The following is a 22140-nucleotide window of genomic DNA, read 5'->3' on the forward strand; positions in this document are numbered from 1 at the left end:
CGTAATGATATTTTTATATTAAATTTTAATATTTATAAAAATATTTGTTGTTACAACACAGGCCCTTTTTTCTATTACTCGAAAGTAGGAAGTAATTCTTTAAGCTAACCAAATCGATGCTCTAGATTATGTGTAATTTTATCAAATAAGGTAAAGACATGTCGTATCGCAAAATCTAACTAATGTAATTGCCGTGGAGATTTTATCGATTAGGTACTACACACCTAATTAATATGTTCACACTTTCAAGCTGGCGCCAATAGAAAAACTTTCTGAAATCTACGATAGTGTCGGATTAGTCACCCAACATTTTGCTAGCCAATTGATGTGATCTTCGCTATTTTATATTTCTGAGAATTTTATTACCAGTTCGATTACTTATGTAAAACTATTTGTAGCTTTAAATCCTGTCCACATAACTAGTTTAATTCGTGTTAAAATATATCAGTAGTAAATATTGGAAGAATAGTTTTATATAAATATAAAAACCTGCAAGCAGTCCATCTCATATTGTCGCTACTGCCTAATGACACCTGGTTCAAAAAGAACAAGAGTCTATTTCGCATCGTAAATTTGTGGTGGCGCCGTAGCAAGGTAGCCATGGCGTAAATTAAAATATCTCGAGTAAGTAACAATTATTAGTAGTGCATAACTTTATCCAGTCTATAGACTAAATTAGAACATTTTATGTGTCTAAGAATTAGCAGAATTAGCATTATCTAATCGTGGTTTTCAAGATTACCTATACATTATACTCAAAGTTTGTCGCTAACGTTATTACGAGTATGTTGTCCTCCTTTTATAATAGAAAGCTCTCAGACTGTAATTATCAAAAACTAAATGGCAAATTTAATCAGTGGTTTATGTTTTATGTACTAACAACGTGGGAAGAAATATTGAACACTAACTCTACATTAGTTGATCGTATGTTTAACAATTCATAGTAGATACAATTAATTTCAACATTCACTTAAGGATTCAATATTTATATACTAAATTGTAACATAACATGTAGTTTTGACGGGCATCAAATATAAGTTCTAAAATGCGAAGATTTATTGAATAAAAAAATTAAGTCACGTCATGTACCTCTATTATAAAATTATGCACTGAAATATCATTTATGTACTAATTTAATTACAGGAAATATTAAATTCATTTCCTGTTATGAAATCTGTCTGGAAATACCTTAAGTACGTCAGGAACTACAATTCAAAATAAGAATTAGATGTTACAATATTTAATTCTACGTCTTATAAGGTATTTATTGAAATTGTCTTAAGAAAATTGTACAAGTAACTATATAATATGTCAAAATATTGTACGAATAATGCCTTTAATTTTCTTATTTACATTATAATTGAAAAATCCAGAAAATACCTGTGTGAAAATACCAGAGAGGTAGGTACTTATAACAAATAAAACTGAAGTTTTTTGCCATATTATAATTAGAATCTGAGATTATTTGATTTTATTTTATTAAATATCAATTATTAACACTACTTGTTGGTTATTGAAAAACTAGTGCCCTCCCGCTGTTATAAAATAATGTGTCTTTATTTTTTGCAGAAAGAAAAAAAAAATTATCATCAATCAAAATAGTTCGTTACGCTTCCTTAAAATTGCTTCCTTGTTGTAATGTTGTCATAAGCTTGGATTTAGAACGATTCTGCGTTGTTTGTTTTGGCAAACATCTATCAACTACGTAGGCACCTTTACCTTTACGAGGATGACGAATGAACAGACTAAAATATTGGAAAACTATCGTGTTAAAAATGTACTGTATTTTAACTGAGAAACAAAATTATAAAGGGTGCGGTAGTTTTCTCTGTACCCCAAAATATTAATTTAAAATGACAGTTAATTAACGTAAAATATTAATTTTAAAATTATTAACAATATTTTAAAATTAAAATTACTCGTTACTCGTTATTTTAATTTTAAAATATTCTTCATTATATAAAGTATTCATAAAATTATTTTAAGTACCTACTCGAAAGCGTGATGGTGTTAACAAACGTTAGCATCAATTTATAAGCAAATTAAAAAGGAATAAACATAATAATAGTTAATAAGTACGTACGTTTCATAAATTAACTCTACCGGAACCAGTAGTAATAACTAGTACTACTGTAGTTGCGCACTACAATTTATTTACCATAAAAATAATTTACTGATTGAGAGAATCGTTTAATTTCTTATGGTCGGTAGGGTCTAGTTATTTATGACACTACATTGAAATCTTGGTCACGTTGGAACAATTGTCACGTCTAATGTAAGTGCCTCTTAATAGTATACTTGTATTGTATTTTGTTAAAATTTATTTAAAGGAATGAAGAAGAATGTTTTAGACAATGTATGTAGTACTCTGTGACTCATGGATAAGTGTTATTACAGTCAGGTACAACGTAAATTCTACATGAATTCGATCAGAGTTTGTTTGAATCATCTGATGAATAAGTAGCAAGTATGTCTAACAAGTATTTTTTGTTTCCAAACTTTTTTATAAGTTTAAAGTAGCAAAGCTTGCAGTTCACCTGACTGTAAGTGGTCAATGCTCCCCATGGACATGTGTAACCAATTAATATAAAACGAGGGTAACTAAAGGCAGTAACTAAACACATGCGCTGCCACTCCTAAGAATTAAGACAGATGCCTCATATAATAAGACTAGTGCATTAGTGCTACCCTATGCTATATCTAAAGCCTAAATAAGAAATAAAGCAGTAACAACACTGCGGTTGATCCACAAAAAATGCATTAATCCTCATTTTTTATGATTTAAAAAAAACAGTGCCTATACAAGCATAGGCAATAAGCAACGGCCTTTTGTTTTCGCTTCTACGGATCAATAAAACATTATTTCGCAAAGTTATAAATAAAACCTAAGTAGCGTTCAATGTGAATGAATCTGCTTAGTCTCAGGCGTGCTTATCGCATTTATAAGTGACTGTGGCCACTTAATACGGATCAAGCACTGAATTAAAGCATGTGCTTGGACAAATCACCCGTGGCCGACGTGCATACAGATGAAGCCCCTGTATTTATGTCCACTCACTTATGCATTATTTACCACACTTTGCATGTGAGCGTCCGTATACAGTTTAATGTATGCGTGACCACAAAATCTAGTATGATCCTGCAAAAACGTTACGCGATTTCTTTTCTGGTCTAACCTGCTTTGAAGTGTAACATATTCTACTTACGCATATTATGTAAAAAGTAGGTGTGTATGTAATGTGCGTATTTAAATTTGACTATTTTAAACGACTGTGATGTGATGCACTTAAAAACGTATTAAAGTAATTTATTGTAAAGTAAAAAGAAGATATTGGTAAAAAGCAAGTACGGAAAGTACTTTTATCCTCTTGCACTTTGTTTGCAATTTAAAAATACATTTAGATATGTACTTTGTTCTTAAAATTCGATAATGATAAAGATTATCATTTCACTTATTGCATAATTGTAGCACGTGTCGTCGATTAATTTATATTTACGTGATACCAAAACGTATAAACCCAAGATTGCAGAGCAATATACATAAGTACATTTATCCCGAAACATACGAAATTTATGCTTAAAAATTAAAAATTGGATTTTAGAATTATATTTTTTATTTTTGTTCGTCAATTATCACAGACTTATCACAATCGTACTTAAAAACGGGACAGTGTTTAAAGAACTAAAATTAAACGAAGATAATGTACGTAAGAAGTAATAATACCTGCTGATAGTAATCGAACTACAAATCATTTTGTAGTTTCATTGTGCGTAGCAAACCTGCGTAATTTGACAATAATTGCCTGTATCATAGTTACCGCAAAATTAATTCATTTAATTAAACAAGAAACCTAAAGTGTCATAACTCTAATATATTGTTATTAAGGTGTGTTCACAGTGTGTATGTATGAGATAAATAGTGTAGATAAATCGTGTTGTTATGCACTACGAAGCAATTACACTATCGTATCACGCGTTTCGATTATTTGGACATGCGACATACCGTTAATAGCTTGATAACAATTTAATGCAATCTTTTCTTTATTATATCCTTAATGATATCAGGTCCGTTGAAATTTAAGCTTAATTAAATGCAACTGATTTAAAATTCTTCCAATTACTATAGAATTTTTAAATAATCATTATCCATTATTAAATTTCTAATAATATTTTCAATGAAATAGGTTTACAGCAAATGAAATCTTATTAAATAGATTATTATATAATCCGTAAATTTGTTATGAGAGTTAATTTGATATCTACATTAAATGTGAAATTCATATAAAAATACTAGCTGACCCGACAAACGTTGTGTTGCCATATAAATAAAAAAATGTCAAGGGTGAACAACCTTATCGCTTAGGGGTATGAGAAATAGATAGTAGCCGATTCTCAGATCTACTGAATATGCATATAAAATTTGCTGAAAATGGGTAAGCCGTTTCGGAGGAGTACGGTAACTAATATTGTGACACGAGAATTTTATATATAAGATAATATTCAATGTAACAATTTGGTAACAAAAGACAATTACTTGTAACCATTTCAATTATGCATGATAAGTTGTAAATAGTGTTAAGGACACATAAAATTTATTATATGTTATAAAGTTAAAAACCTAAATGTGATAAAAATGTGATAAGAGTACAATGAATTAACACTTTAAAGAATTTACTGCAGTCAATGTATTGAAATAAAGGTTTTACCGTTTTAAGGACAACGATACTGAAAGGAATATCAAATTTCTTAAAACATTATTATTATACATATTATTTTATAGGTGATTATACTGAGAATAGTACTTTACTATTATTATTATTATCCTAGAATTTAAATGGTGATGATGGTGGTGGTAAATCATAAGGTGTGACACTTTTAAATGGGGAAATAACATCTAAAGGAAAAATAATGTCATAGGTATACTAAAGTCATCACCAAAATGTATTCCCTTGACGTCATTAAAATAGCTGACTAATCATGTATGTGCAAAATACCTACTTCTATTTAAATTAAAATATAGTGTATGCGATCTGAATATTACTATGAAAAAACAATTGTATACACAATAAAGTTAATACTTAAAAGTAAATTGGACTTCTATATTTATTTTCACGCTTTTAATACTTTTCCAATTTAAAAATTCAAAGCATATAGCTTGAATAAACAATATTTATTAAAGATGTACTTCGCAATAAATTTAATGTAGAGTTAGAGTTCATATCTACAATTTCACCTCAATCAGATCCTGAGGAGTGGGTAAAATTTATCTTGCAAATCATGATTACAAACACCGGGACAGGTGAAACTAAATAAAATCTTGTAAAAAAATCAAAATCCTTTTCATTAACCGCTTGCATTTAAATGATTTATTTTAAACATGTGATTTTCATGATATAAATTCAATCAATGCCATATAAAACTGAAATAAAATATAGCTTGCTATAGGATAACTTAAATATTCATAAATATATAAGTATATAGAGACAAGACTGTTAATTCAGTAAAAAGGAAACTATTTCAAGTATTAGATTAATATATGATGGCAACATTGTGTCAATATGATAAACGACTTAACTGGGATTAGTTGTCAATGAAAGACCATGAAAAAGGGCTCAGAGCAATAATGATATATAGTTATTGTTCTGAGGAAAAGGTTGTATTGTATGTATTTAGTGTATATTACACTATATACACTAAATACACACAATACTTGTAGATGTCATTACAAAATTAAAAATAAATGCTGATTTTTCTGATTGTTTTAATTAAGGCGAAGTGAAAAACGCTAAATTAAACTTAAAGGATACATAATACGTTAATTATAATTTAGATGAAATTGTTCTGTTAACTGTGTTACCATCATTTAACAGCTTAGAGATGGTGTAAATCTAAATTTACACCGTTCTTTAAGCCGTTTTAAACAAAGCCTTAGATATTAAGTGAGTTCTTTTATACTAAAATGTGTTGCAATCCGTTTCAAAAATTGGGAGGATATTGCTTATTTTTCGTATATTTCGTGTTATAATTAATAAAATATATTTGCTACAAATAAATTTGTCATTTGGAAAATATAAAACTTAAATTAAATAAATAAAGTAAATACATAAATTCTAAGTGTTACTAATTTAGCTACCATAAAATGCGCTTAATAAGGACGATCAAAATTAAGCATTTAAACTATTTTACTGTATAAATAGTCATAAAGCACATTATATTAAACCCTGAGTCAATAACATTATCGACATTAATTAATTTTGAACTTTGAGCAAGATAATCAACGTAATAATTTTGTAAATAAGGGTTGCAAACGAAATGCATTTTAAATAATAATAAAAACAATTTGGGTCTCGTAAAGTTATCTTATAAACGCTATAATATTAATTCTACTTTGCTTAAAAATATTTTTGCAACAATTATTCAATTAATTTCTGCCATGCGCAGTCTACTTTAATTATATTTAATATTATTTCAGAAATTAGAACATGATGTAAAAATAATAATATATATAACTTACTTTGTACATTCTTGGTGGCCATTTTCGTTTTCACAAAATTTCGTTTCGACACAAAAAACGGTACGCACAGCGAGTAATCCGCACGCAACTCTCGTAGAGGTCCGCTACGCTGTGTGCTACGAAGCGCGCGCGTTCCTATTAATAGCTGTTTACTATCGAGTTTAATAACACCGCGAAAATAATATTATAATAATGAAGTAATATGTTTTTGTTGTCGCGTGCGAACCGCGCAATGTTCAAACAGAGAGTGACAGTGTTCCCGACCTGTTTTTCTTGGCTGGGCTCGTTGTGATAAAGTGGTAAATTGTAGAACAAATAACACCGCGTTTATGGTTACGGATCAGGCTAATCGCGATGTCACACTCGCCAATAACTCCGCACGTTTATACTCCTGCTGAGACGATCTCAAAACACCGACACACATTGATCGAATAACACTGTAAACGAGTGCGTTATATCTGTATAAGAAGAATAAAAAGGGGCTTCAGGGCCTAAACTGAATATTGGTTCTAAATAATATTTAAAAAAAAATAGTCTTTAACTGACCACTAAAACTTTATAGTGTATGCGTGATGCATGTTGCAATAAAAAGGTTTAGACAATTAGTAACATTAATGAGAAAACAATTGCAATATAACAAGTAACATGTTATATAAGTTTTAAGTACCCATAATACATTACTTAATAGTTGACTTAGTTTTATCAATTTCTGGGATACTGTGTTTCAATCATAACGTAAAACTGAAAGTGATTAGGGATTTTTCACCTAAGCTATGAGATAATTGTTACAAGATAAGGAAGATTGATTACGTACATCTGTTATATGCTTACAAACCAAGGGTATATAATACGGTCACTTTTATTGTCATATAATATTACTTTCAATGTTAAATTGTAGTTACTTATTATTTCGCAGTTATTTATTCACAAGCTTCATTATTTATGATTTATGCATATTAAAGATTAGTAATTAATATATTTTCTTAAATTATTAATGGTGATAGGATATATGTTAAAGATGTTATAACCGTAAAAGATTTTTTAAAGACTAATTGATGATTCAACTCAATTTTTTATAATTAATTTCAACGTTGACTTTAAAATAATATAGAAAAACAGAGATACATCAATAGGATTAGAAATATGATGTTTTTAATGAAATAGAGAGATCATACGTGATCTAAAACTATCATAAGTAAAGTCCATATAAATAAAGCAATTGATATTGTACGACCAATAAATAACAAAGTAGATAATATGAGGATCACGATGTGTTCGCACGAATATTATGACATCGCGTAAATTATTGTTGTTCTTCATTTTACACTTATTACGTTTGATATTTTTATGATAACGTTTCGTACTAGAATACTTAATTATATTGTTGCGATATTTAATACTGACGTCATATTATTATAATGTTTCAATGTGTAATTTCATATTAACTCAAATTACTTTTGTATAGGTAGGTACTCATTAATACAAGAAAATTATCTTAAATCATTCATAATATTATAAACTTTTTAACTACTGGGGAAACAAATATATTTTATTCCTCTGGTTATGTAATAATATATCTATATATCCAGAAGAATGTAGGTATTTACCTCATTTGAACTAAGCAGATAGCAATTTGATAACATTATCTACAGTTTACTATAGTAAAAACAGTGCAAGGAGAATTACTCAAAATCTTCAACATAGCTCACATCGAAGCTCAAACCTAATTTATATTCCATTAAAAATAGACGTGTAATATAATATACTGCTATGACGCTATTTTTTCTAAAATATAGTTCATATCAGATATAATTATAAGTCATTTGAACATTTATGTAACGGATGGCTGACGTCGTACACATCTAAGTAGGTACAAGTATGTAATTACGAGTTTAGTTAACAAAGAAACTGATATACACTGAAACTGAAATACACTGAAAAAATTTGAGATTTTTTCTTGTACATACAATCTACCAGTCTACACTTGGGAAACGCATAGTAATACTAGAGAACGATACTTTTCCATTATTAGACATCTGTTCTAAACAGTAGAATAATAACGGTTGATGATGACGATGATATGATTCAATTTGTGAACGATACACTTATATCCACGAAATAACAGCAGTATTAAGCACTGCTGTGTTCTGTTTTCCCAAGCGTTCCAACTTGTAGCAGACCTCAGATAGGAATGTATCTTTCTGGTTGATTACAGAGGTCCATGAGAGGCAGTAGCCACTTACTATCAGGTAGACTGCATGCCATAAAATCAAAAGTAACCTGTAATAAAATCAGCACATTTTCACTGAAGCGGTGGCCACCGTAAATCAAAATTACAAAAACTCATTTATAAACGAGAAAGTATTTAAATTATCTGAAGATAACGAGGATTAATAACTGTATGGAATTTGTGTATCTGTGTACGTGTAGCTTGTAATCGTAAGTTAAGCGGATAAAGATTGCTCATATTTGATAATTGTGAAGGCCAAATCGATGTTATAACCCAGAACACACCTAGAGCTCTAGATACCAATAAAAGATTACAAGTGGTAGAACCCTCTGCTGCCAAAGATTTGAGACTCGTATATCGTATAATCTGTACCGCGAAGCTATGAATGTATTGTTGAGTTATGGTTTGAAGTGCATAACGCTGAGTAATCAGACACATTTAGAAAAATAAATATCTGTTCACACAGCAAAATTTATTTTTGAACGTCGAACGACACTGAAGGGAGTTCAATCGAAAAAGCTTTGTGATGTGAAACATCTATAGCCGCACGTAAAACGGATTTCTGGCGTGGCGACGCATGCCGTGGTGACGCGTCGCCACGCTATACGATGGTGTATATATACAGTCTATATGCAGTAGTGTGTACGGTGTGGCGACGCGTCGCCGTGCGCAATAACTATTACCGAAGTCACTGATTAAACTTTAAACGAATTAAGTAGTCACGATTTGAAATAAATTCGTAAATTTTTGTATTTAATGAAAATAAATGTTTGTTCAATAAATAGTCATCGTTATCTGGAAAAAAATCGTAATATTTTATTTTATCATTATGACATATAGTTCCTATCACAATATGTTCTTTTCTGCATATTACTTTTACAAAAAAATGTCGATGTTTCACATCTGCCAGGCGTCCCGTGACGGCTCACATTTTTTATTTTTACTTTGTAATTAATAATTATTTTATTCATCAGGTTACACTTACATCAGGTACAGGTGTACTTATTACATCACAATTTATCTAAATTATTTTGAAGAAGTTTAAGCTATTTAAGCACAATGGCATAAGTGTTTGTGGTTTTAGCACTGTGTACCTATATATACTACGAGTACCATAACTATTTTTACAACTACAGTTTGGGTTTATAATATAGTAATTGATTAAAAATATTTTTATTTCTTGCTGTTTTGTTGTGGAATTTTGGTTATACATTTATTTTTCGTATAACATAATAAACAATACGTATTTCTAGAAACAACAAATAAAGCAAAAAGTTACACAAGTTAGTGCCCAAATTATCCACGGCAAAAAGTTTATCGGACGTCAAAGTTTTTGTTCGAACACAATCGGTTTTACCCACAGTTGGAAAAATCTAGTCAATAACCTGCATCCCCTACTATAGTAAGTAGTACTACGATAGTGCGTAAGGCTAGTCGTCCTAGAGAGTATTTTTATTATTAATAAAAGTCATTGATTCGCTAGATTGGTTTATTGACACTTTTACTTGTTTTCATGTAGGAATAGTATAGACATAGAACGAGAACATTATTTGATCCGTATAAACTATTGGTACTACATAAATTAGTAAATCACTAGATGTCAAATATTTCCAAATATTTTTTAAATGAATTTCAACTGGACCTTTACGTATTTTGTATACGCATCCGCCGCATTATATATTACGCACGAAAATCTTAGACGTATTTTGAAGTTTAGTAACACGCACGTAGAGAAAAAGTACCTAGACCATGTATTGAAATTTAAAAAAATGTGAGCTGTCACGGGACGCCTGGCAGATGTGAAACATCGACATTATTTTGTAAAAGTAATATGCAGAAAAGAACATATTGTGATAGGAACTAAATATGTCATAATGATAAAATAAAATATTACGATTTTTTTCCAGATAACGATGACTATTTATTGAATAAACATTTATTTTCATTAAATACAAAAATTTACGAATTTATTTCAAATCGTGACTACTTAATTCGTTTAATCAGTGACTTCGGTAATAGTTATTGCGCATGGCGACGCGTCGCCACACCGTACACACTACTGCTTATAGACTGTATATATACCATCGTATAGCGTGGTGACGTTGCCACGGCATGCGTCGCCACGCCAGAAATCGGTTTTACGCGGCTATAGATGTTTCACATCAAAATAATATTCTATTTTAAAATAATCCAAATTCTTTAGTACCAACTTGTCACTTAGAAAATCAGGCTAAGTTTCAAACATGAGAGCTAACAGGTGAATGAACATTATTATCTATAAGATCTACATAATACCTGTCATCAATATATTATCGAGATAATTAACAGCTCGTAAACAAAGCGAGATTCTATAGTTCTGACCTGGATGTAAGTCAAGCGATTGTGTTGCAAATTTTTTATTCACCGCAAAAAACGAGAATGTCCGCGCAAGGTGAGAATATGCTAATTATAAAATAAAGGGCGGATATGGTAATTAAAACGACAGTCGTTTTATTAGCGTCATCGTGATGGAACCGACATGATCCCATAGTCTTGCAGTGCCGGATTTGGAGGTCTAAAAGCTCTGGGGAAACGAAGGAACGGATGCACCTAAAATTTTTCGCATTAAAGGACAATTTTCTTCCGTGAAGGATATTGAAAATTTGTTGTCAACAAATATCAATTTCGTTCAACATATACGTTTAATGTACTAATTAAGTGCAAGTATTGTCAGTAAAAAATGCAAAAAATACTGGTTGAGAAAATGATTTAAAAGTTTACCGATGATTTCTGCTATCTTTTGGAGGAGCCGGGTTAGTCTGCCCTCCCTCAAATCCTGCCCTGGTCTCTTGCCGCACTGGATTAAGGGGAATTGAAATAAGGAGAGCCTTCACATACCTTTAAGAACTTTTCTTAAAGATCTCTGAAATGCAAGTTTCGTCATGATCTTTCCCTTTACCGCAAGCAAATGATAATAAATTTCTAAGATGTGCTTGAAACATGGTCTCTCCATCGAGATGTCCGAGGTTCGAATCTCAGGCACGTTTCGGATTCAGTTACGCACGTATTAGCCAAGTTATTTGACAATAACAATCAGTGCATCGTTTGGTCAATACAGTCTTTAATTACAATAATTACTAATTAGTCACTAATTGAAAAATGTTGATTGATTTTATTGTGCATTTTTTTGTAATCTGTGTTATGGCATGATGCAGTAAATCAATGCCATGTTATCAGGAGTAGAAGCGAACCATGCTTGTCCAGTTAATAGCCTATTGTTTACCCACTGCGAGCGGATTTGGGTCATAAAACCCATGTTATTATGATATATGGACATAGTAAAAATACTCTTTTGCTCAAAATTTAAGTAAAGATATTTAGCTTACAATATATTTTCACAAAAGTCCTTCCTTGCCTTGCGAATGGTTATAAAAAGGCGGTAGAACTCTTTGTGATTCGACTACGAGCAGACGACGATGGAGGATCATTGCCATAAATATTTCTGACTTATAGCAGTGTTAAGTGTTTCTGCATAATTGAAGGGCTTAGTTGTAACATATACATTCAGTCTTCATTCTTATGGATGGCAACGCGTTTGTGGCGTAACTCACATGGCGTAATATTCTGCTTAATTCTATTTGATACTGGTACTAGGTGCCTATGGTTGGCAGTGAAAAGTATTTATCTCTAGACTATTGCATATTCATTTATTTGTTGTTCTTTGTCACTAAACAGTATCGTATTTACAGTACAATATTTACAGCTGCAATTACTTACTTTGGTAAAAAAACTAGCATTGTAAGTAAATTTATTTAACTTACCTTAGATACCTAGGTATAACAAAATTAAAATGACAAACGCTACACCAATTTTATACAACAATGCATGTCAAAGTTTAACAATTGTAAAAATTACATTTAAGTAAAAAGCTGATATATTATTTTAAACGATATACCTAATCACTATAAACATTTAAAAGGATTTGTAGTTCGTAAAGGGTAAATGTACTGGTTATTATTAATAGTCAATACTTATTTTCAATTTACTTAGATACAAAGTTCATATAAAGTAATAATATATTAAATTATGTGCGCAGGTTTTCATAGACACTTTGTATACTTTGTATCAATAAAAATTATGTGAAATAATATGGGTTATTCACCAGGATGTTGTGTACAAATTAGATAATAATCAATCATGGCTTCTTAACCTTTATAATTATAAGCGGTCATTAAATGCCTTCTCACATTTAAGAATAAGGATGTATCAAAAAAACTGCGTTCACATTGTGTGCATCATTCAGAATTTCCAGTTCTGTATCATAGTTCAAACGAAGTTAAAGGTAATCATAATATTGTGAAATATTCTACAAAGTAAACTTTATTCCTTTTTGATATGTATTATATAGGAGCAGCACACGATCATGCAGCCCACCTTAAGGTAAGTGGCTACTGCTGTCCATAGACATCTGTAATCAACTCCAGATAGGATTAGATATTCCTACCTGAGCTCGGCCACATACGCACCGCTACTCCTGAGGACTAAGTTGAAATGCCTCGGAAAACTATGTCCCCCTTACCACACCCTTCAATCCAGAACACAGCAGAGCGTAACACTGCTGTTATTAGACAGAAATAATAACTAGCTTACAGATGTTGCAACGCATCTATGATCGACTTTAGATATAACCCCTGTTTATTCTGAACATTATGCGTATTCTATTTGCTTTCGTATCTTTGATACCTGACATTTTTAACATATGCTTTGAATATAAAGTCTAATAAAAGTTTAGTATTACTATGGTATGTCTTACCTACGAGTAGTAACCCTTACGTAGGAGTCATTAATAGAGAGCGATGCTCTCATATCCGCACAAGCACCATTACACACCCACGTCTAGTTGCGTTAAACTTATTATTTTCTATTACCTATATTGACTACTCAATTTTCATTTCCTTGTTCGTAGAGCCTATTTGTTATTGCCTAACCTAAAATATACTTCATAACCTTTGTAGTTAGTTTAGTTAGGTAGCTGACACGTAACATATCATAGTCAAATATATGAACTCGAAATATTTTTAATACTGCTCATTATGTAATATGAATAAGTTGAATTTGATTAATAATTGTAATATCTTGGCGTACATCTATGGAATGAAAATTGCAAAAAGCCACCATTAAAAGGGTATGAACATAAGAAGTAAAATGTCTTGATCATAGACCCAATAGTTTGGCTGTATTTCTAAAAGTTAGCTTCAAATCTGCTTTTTTCAACAAATAAACCAACCGTATAAATCGAAACACTTATTACTAACTCACACATTATATTAATTGTAAATAGTTTACATTACATAACCTATTAATGAACAGCATTATATTTTATCGCGGCTTTATTACCTTGCTTTATGTGTCTCAGTGTAGCGATAATGTAGTTTATGCAAATGTACATTATTATTATTAATTTACCGTTTTCCAATCTTTAACGAAGTCAGTTAATGTACACTTATATTATTTTAATACAATAAACGTACAACATTATACATACTTTAACAACGTTATTGTAGACATATATAGTTTATTGAATGGTTAAAAATTATTTAAGAAATTTTAGTTAAAAATGTAAGGAATACTTTTATTAAAATAGATTTTAATTTACAACTTTTATAGGTATTTTATTTACTTGTGTAAAATAAAATCATTGTTGTGTAAAACTTGCTTATATATAAAAAAATACAAGAGCTTGTTATTTTAATAAATGTAAGTGGTATTTTCTGTGATACAAGAAAATAAAATAAAAGCTTGTAAATTACTGAGAAAATAGACGACTCATTTGTAATATCAAAGCAATATTTCTTAAATTCTCGTTAGTCAGAACTTATAAATGATAAAGAAAATAATTTATTGTTTACTAGTAATTCTTGGTATAATGAAGTATCGAGTTTATACCTACCACTGCCACAAGTATTTCTGTCTAATAACAGCAGTGTAAAACGCTGCTGTGTTCTGGTTTGAAGGGAAGGCTAAGAAAAATGTACTTATCCGAGGCATTCCAGCATAGTCTTCAGAGGTAGCGGCGCATTTGTGGACGACCTCAGGTAGAAATTCTAATCTAAACATTCTATTTCTTAAACAAGCTAGTAATAGCGAAAAAAATCTAAGTCTATGCTAGTAGTACTACTGCTTAATATATTTTGCAGATATTTATTTAGGTTTTATTGAAAAAGAATCATATTTTTAAGAAAATTCAGTCAATTACAATACAATAAAATAAAAATGGGAGAACATATTACGAATAAAATAGAAATAGGTGGTCTGAGTCAGCAGTTTCACGTGGCTGGAATGAGTATTCACGAAAACAGGAAAACAAATAGGCAGAAAATAAATGTATTGTATATATTTTTACAAATATTTTAATTGCACCTATTATTATACGTTTACGCGTTACATTAATTTTATGTATATAACATATGACGGTCAAATAGGTACTTTTAAAATTAATGGTTGACGTGTCATAGAGAAGTCACCACAACACCTATTTTCCCCTTACAACAGCAACGTTAAACGCTATTGTGTTCTAATTTAAAATGTACAGTGATACACTAACAGGAAGTGTTTCAGGTTAATCCTCAGGGACTCAGCTTCTACTACGTAACCGTGAGTGACTTTGCTAGAATTACAATTTTATTAAAATTATTCGTATTTCGGCATACTAACAGCAGCGTTAAGCACTGCTGTATTCTAGTTTGAAGGGTGTGGTAAACAAGGCATACTTATCCGAGGCATTCCAACATAATCCCCAAGAGTAGCAAAGCTTCTATGGTCAATCTTAAGTAGGACACTTATCTGGGGTTGATAATCTCCGTGGGCGGCAGTAGGCACTTATCATCAGGAGGTCTGCATGCGTTGGCTACACCCACATTATTAAAAATATATACCTATACTACATACATATATGAACGGCAGTCCCAATTAGCAATGCAGTACAACTGCATTTAACGACAGATACTTACATCTTTTGTATCTGAAAAGTTCCACGCCGTAATTATAATGCAATCTCGTAAACAACGGAAGCGCTTAAATCAAACCGACCAGTCACTCAATTGTTACATTACGCAGGCCACAACTGCTCCACTCATAGGTTTTTACGCTGCACTATTAACATTTATGAATGTAAATTGATTTACTGCGCAGATTATTTTGTTTTAATTCTTAAGACTGCACGCTGTTGGGATGATATGCGTTTTAAAGTTAATCGATAGGTAATGCTTCTGTATAGAGCGCATCATACTTATATTATTTTATATCTGACACAATTACTTTTATGTCCGTTGAATGTAATGCTATGGAGATTACCTTTTTTACCGAGCGTTTGGACGCTTTTAGATAAGAGATTATTTTAAGTAAGCTCTTTATTATTTTTAGCCTTTTATTCAGGAGCTGTGTCAAGTTTTTCTATTCAATGAGTCCCCTAGCATTTTTTTATAATGCAGAAGTATGAAACGAATATGAAGTCCATCTGAAGATAAGTGACTACTGCCTCCCATGGATATCTGTAATCATCCCTGGATAAGATAAAGAGTTCTACCTGATTGGCAGCTACTAAATTGGAACTTCCTTATCACGTCCTTCAAACCGAAATACAGAATGTTAGTTAGTCGTAATATCAGAAAGGATCACACCAAAAACTTCAAGGTCAAATCATAAGTTAACTATGAGACTGTTTGATAACATTGTTATCGTAACGAAAACATTGTTTCTTTATCAGATCATCTGCAGAAATAGCAACCGGCGCCTTAACTTTGAGGGGTGAAAGTGATAAGGCGTGATAACAGTGCCTGGCCGTGATACGTGTGATTTACATCGTGATAACTTTGTCGGTGTGTCTTCTGGCTATCTGGGTGTTTGGAAAGTCAATATTTCTCTAAGCAACGGAAGGTCGCTGTATTAGTATACACGTTATCAGTAACTATGGGCCTAGTCTATTGTTTGCATTTACATAATAGTGTAACTAAAAGATATCACGTAATATTGATTACATGTATGAGATTAAAAATGAAATAGCTACCGTAGATACACTGTTGAAGGTAGTAAAAATGCGGAATGGGTAAAATCTTGCAAGCTTTGGACCCACTTCTCGGTATCCGATTGAGATGAAATTTTTACTTGATATTCTTTAATAATAGGACAAGGATATTTGTGAATCCTTACAACAAAAACTGCAGACTAGAACACTATCCTATTCCGGATTTTTTTAGCATTTAAACTTAGAAATAAAATAAATCTGTAGTTTTTTTTTTTTTTTTTTTTATATTTGAACCTGACGATAAAGCAGACGTGCTACCTGATGGAAAGTAGTCAACGTCGCCTATGGACATTTGCAACACCAGAGGAGTCGCCAATGCATCGCCGGCTTTGAAGGAGAGCTCTTTTTGCACCTTTTTTGAAGAGCCCCATGTCATAGCGCTCCGGGAATACCTCAGAAGGAAGTTCATTCCACATTTTGCACGTCCGTGGCAAGAACGTCCGCGCAAATCGAACCGTGGAGGACCGCCACGAGTCCAGTTGGTGTGGATGGAACTTCATCCTTCGGCGAGTGGTGCGATGGAGGAACGGTGATGTAGGCACCAGGTCAAATAGTTCCTGGGAACACTCACCATTGTAAAGCCGGTAGAACACGCAGAGGGAACCTATGTCCCTCCGTAAACTTAAAGGTTCTAGCCGATCGGAAATCCTCGGATCGTTGACGATTCGTACTGCGCGTTTCTGTACGGAGTCAAGTGGGTTAAGTTGGTATTGGGGTGCTCCTGCCCAGAGATGCGAGCAGTACTCCATGTGGGGTCTCACTTGCGCCTTATAAAGCAGAAGGAGTTGCCCCGCAGTGAAGTACCGCTTCGCTCTGTTCAGGACGCCCAGCTTCCTTGATGCCAACTTCGCCTTAACGTCCAAATGACCCCGGTATTGCACATCACACGATATGTCAACTCCTAGGATCCCTATACTTTTATCAATGGTGAGTGGAATTCCCTGGAACCGTGGCGCTATGACGAATGGGGTTTTTTTAGCGGTGAACGCGCAGACTTGCGTCTTCGTGGGGTTGAACTCAACAAGGTTAAGTCGACCCCATGTCGAGACCTGCTCCAGAGAGTTCTCGATTTCAGACACAAGTCGGATTCTGCTTTCCTCCACGAGAGTCCGAGAGGTGTTTGCACGGCCTGTGTACACAGCATCTCCCGTACTATCATCTGCATAGCAATGAATGCTGCTAGATTTTTGCAACATGTCATTGATATGCAGAATGAATAGCGTGGGAGAGAGGACAGAGCCCTGGGGCACGCCAGCATTAACAGGCTTCGTGTCTGAGCAGCACCCGTCAACTACGACTTTGATTTGCCGCTCAGACAGAAAACTGGCTGTCCATGTGCACAACCTCTCGGGAAGACCGTAAGATGGAAGCTTCGCGAGAAGGGCCCTATGCCAGACCCGGTCAAAGGCCTTTGCGATATCCAGGCTAACCGCCAACGCCTCACCATTACTCTCAACGGCTTGCGCCCATCGGTGTGTGAGGTACACCAGAAGATCACCAGCTGAACGGCCCTTGCGGAAACCATATTGGTGATCGCTGATCAGCTGGCGATCCTCGAGGTACCTCAGAAGCTGGGTATTAACCACACGCTCCATTACCTTTGAGAGCAAGGAGGTTATCGCAATAGGCCTGTAATTAGCCGGGTCACTGCGGTCACCCTTTTTAGGAATCGGGTGAACGAGGGCTACCTTCCACGAAGACGGTACTTCACCTGTGGTATAGGAAAGCGAGAATAAACGCGTTAAGATGGGAGTCAACTCGGGAGCACACGTCCTCAGCACCACTGCGGGGATTTCGTCCGGCCCACTCGACTTCTTGACATCAAGGGACAATAGAGCTCGCCTGACAGCTTTCTGCGTAAAGCGTATATCAGGCATAGAACCCTCACACCGCGGGATGGTAGGCGGTGTGGCCCCCTTGTCATCAAGAGTCGAGTTTGAGGCAAAGAGATTGCCCAGAAGATCGGCTTTCCCCTTTGCCGTGTGGGCCAGAGAATCGTCTGATTTCCGCAGGGGCGGTAGTGAGGAGTGACAGAAATTACCCACGACAGCTTTGGCCAGCGACCAGAAGGCTCGACTCCCGGAGGGGTAACCAAGTAGTCGCTCGCCAATTCTGCCAATGTGCCTAGACTTCGCCTTGGCCATATACTTCTTTACTGAACGGGAGGCAGCGTTAAGTGCGGTTCGTAACTCGGGGGTCTTCGGATCCTTGCACGCGTGTGCTGATGCCCAGGCTTGGTAGGCCTCTTGCTTATGACGTGAAGCCTTAGCGCAAGTTTGTAGTAACGACAACGTTAAATCTGTCTCAGACGTAAAATAATTGTCATGCTCTTGACTAAAACATGGTCATTCACATCGTGAAGTAAGAAATATGTACCTCTATTTTAGAGGCCATGCAGTGGTCTCAGGAAGACAACAATAACTCGTAACAATTATTCAGCGCGCAAATGATGAAGGGTCGAAGATTTTCCTCCTCCTTCCGGGAAAATTAAAAGGAAGTGTAATTTAATAATAATATTAATTGAATACATAATAACAAACAACTTTGTGGTTTAAGAACAAAAGATGTTAATGGTTTCTTAGAAGTTTGTTTGCTAAATTGTAAGTTGCACTAGTTATATCACTTTGACGAACTGTTCTCTGAAATTTAGACGCCGGGAATGAAACACATATAGAAAACAATATTATGGAACAGTACTTCCCACAAATATGTAATTTATTTTATTTAAGAGAGACATAAGTTAATCAGATGAGAGACGTATACTGCCAACTACTTGGGATACCTTTTTCACCAGAATATCTGCCTTGCCTTAGCATTAATCCTGAAATAGCTATTTTGAACTACTGTAATAAAACCAAAACTCAGTATGGTAGGTACATTTGCCGTCGCTGTAGGTTCTGCCACTTTGTAATAACCAGATATTCTTCACAGGATGAATTAACTGTCCACATCTGTTTTCTCTTTTTTTTTAAATGTAATGAACGAGATTGTTACAAACGATACATCCTTTGGTTCAAAAGTTCAAGACAATCAAGTAGACTTGCATCAAATAAATCTGCATTTCCTCCATAAAACGTTTCCGTATTATATTGCATCCTTAAGATTAAATAATTTATTGTCGCTAAATCCTGACTTGCTTGTCAGGTATATTGTTATGAACTTGAGTGTGATTAAGGAAAATCTAATTACTCGTAGTTATGAGGAAGGAATCACCTGTCAATGACAACGGAAGAAGTCCTGTAGGTACACTGAATATTGATTTAGGGAAACTATTGATAATTAAATATTTTACCTTGATATTTTCGGTTCTGCCAAAATATTTGTTGAATAGCGTAAATCCCACGAGTTTATAACGAAGCATTATTGTTTTATTTTTATTAATTTATAAATAATTTGTATTAATGGCAAATGTTTCACATTATTTCATATTAGAAAATCGTGAGTAGGTACCTCGCTAAGGAAATAAAAAGTCACGTTAAATATTTTTTAATTTCTACCTGTGTAGAGACTTACGCATTGTTTGTTAATTGTTGTTATAACAATAATTTATAGCACAGTTTATATCTAAGATATTTCGAAAATTTATTATAGGCAAGTATAATTTAAATGTAAATCTAAATTCTGTTTTTATATCTAATTTACTTAGAATCAATGTTATTAATAACACCTAATAAGCTATAGATTATACGGTCGTGAATTTTACGGGATTATTTATCATCATCATCATCATCATCATCAACCCATCACTGTCCCACTGCTGGACACGGGTCTCCTCTCAGAATGAGAAAGATTAAGCCATAGTCCACCGCGCCGGCCAAGTGCGTATGTGTAGACTTCACATACCTTTAAGTTTTTTTTTTTTTTTATAAATCTCTCAGGTATGCAGGTTTCCTCACGATGTTTTCCTTCACCGTTTTTAAGCAAGTGATAATTAATTTCTAATACGCACGTAAATTTGAAAATCAGAGGTACGTGCCTGGGATTTGAACCTCGGATCCCTCGATCGAGAGGCCGCGTTTCTTAACCACTAGGCTGTCACTGCTCCTCGGTAGTATTATTTATCATGATAACTCATAATCTATCGTATTTATTTACACACGGTATTCATTGTAAATCATGCTTGAAATTTAATAGTGCGTAGATATGCCTCATTAGTAAAATTAAAGGTGGAATAAATATGTGACTTGACGGTGGTAGTTATACTCACTCTATGTCTATGGTATAACAGCATCATTAGGGTTGTCTTGTTGCCTAGACTTTTACTCTGTATATCTGAAATAGAAATTTCGAGTTCGTCGAAAATGTTTGCACAAATAAAACAGTGAAACCGATTTTTTCACACATTGACAGAGAGCTAAATCTTCTTTGTGTGGCTTATTGCCGAATCAAATTACAAATATGTACGTTGTTCATTATTCGTGTACCCCGTCCGAAACAAACATCCGTAAATAATCTGAACCTGGAAATCCCCGAAACTACATTCAACTCCGCGCCTATTGATTATGTTCAAAATCTTCCTGATGTGGTAAGGTCCACAAATTTCTAAGTGGTATCCCAGCTTAATTCTACGGATACATCTCTAGTTGTCATCACGCATAGTCCTTTTCAATTAAGGGTTCCTTACAAGTGCCTTTGGGCGATAAATCCATGGATTATACTTAGACATACTTATTAAATACAACCGTAACATTAAAAACAATCTAGAAGATGTCATAAGTAACGTTAAGTCCGCCAAACGAGTCGGAAGCGAGCTCCGACTTTGGCGTATACATTGAGATGCGCCGCGCGCTCCCATCCGCGGGGACGGCTCACCGACGCGCATACCAACGAGATCACCTTGCCTCCTGCTTTATTACCTCATTACGACTTAATTGCTGGGTAAACGGACATTACACTCGTTATGGAATGATAACGTGTTGATATGTGAATGGAACAAGCGGAAGGTGTCCTAACGTTTATGATAGTCATTCGAAATGATACTCCTGTTTGCTATTCAACGTCAAGGAAAATTTGGCTACGCTATACAACTAGTAGTGTAGATCTTACGAATGAATCTTTTATGTTTACGCGTACCTACCTAATCTACATCTAATCAAATATAATCGATCATAGAGTAGATAAATACGTCACTACTATATATTACTCTACACATTAATTACTAATTACAAACGTAAAATTTATCTATATCTCATAAGTCGATACGTACATAACATAATTATCTTGAAATATTTTTATTTTAGCCATTTGTACACGTGTTCTCATTGTTTTGGAAGTATCCAAAGGTACAGAACTAGACAATTCGGATTTATCGCCTAAAAGTTCTTGATTTGACAA

General features: G+C 33.5%; 1 protein-coding gene across 2 annotated transcripts in view; it reads right to left on the reverse strand.

The window, feature by feature from the left end:
• The window catches only part of Drip (aquaporin homolog protein drip), a 70771-nt gene extending 63916 nt beyond the window's left edge, over positions 1 to 6855 (reverse strand). The window contains exon 1 of one of the 2 annotated variants that reach the window (XM_073079116.1): positions 6515 to 6855. In XM_073079116.1, the coding sequence (XP_072935217.1) occupies positions 6515 to 6536 (22 nt within the window). In that variant the 5' untranslated portion in view covers positions 6537 to 6855. The remainder of the gene's footprint in view (positions 1 to 6514) is intronic. The other variant, XM_073079118.1, reaches the window with a different exon arrangement.
• Positions 6856 to 22140: the final 15285 nt, after the last annotated feature.

This window comes from Epargyreus clarus, unplaced genomic scaffold (genome assembly GCF_041222505.1).
Source record: "Epargyreus clarus isolate Ecla_fem2 unplaced genomic scaffold, WU_Ecla_fem_2.2 ptg000014l, whole genome shotgun sequence".
Taxonomy (NCBI): Eukaryota; Metazoa; Arthropoda; class Insecta; order Lepidoptera; family Hesperiidae; genus Epargyreus; species Epargyreus clarus.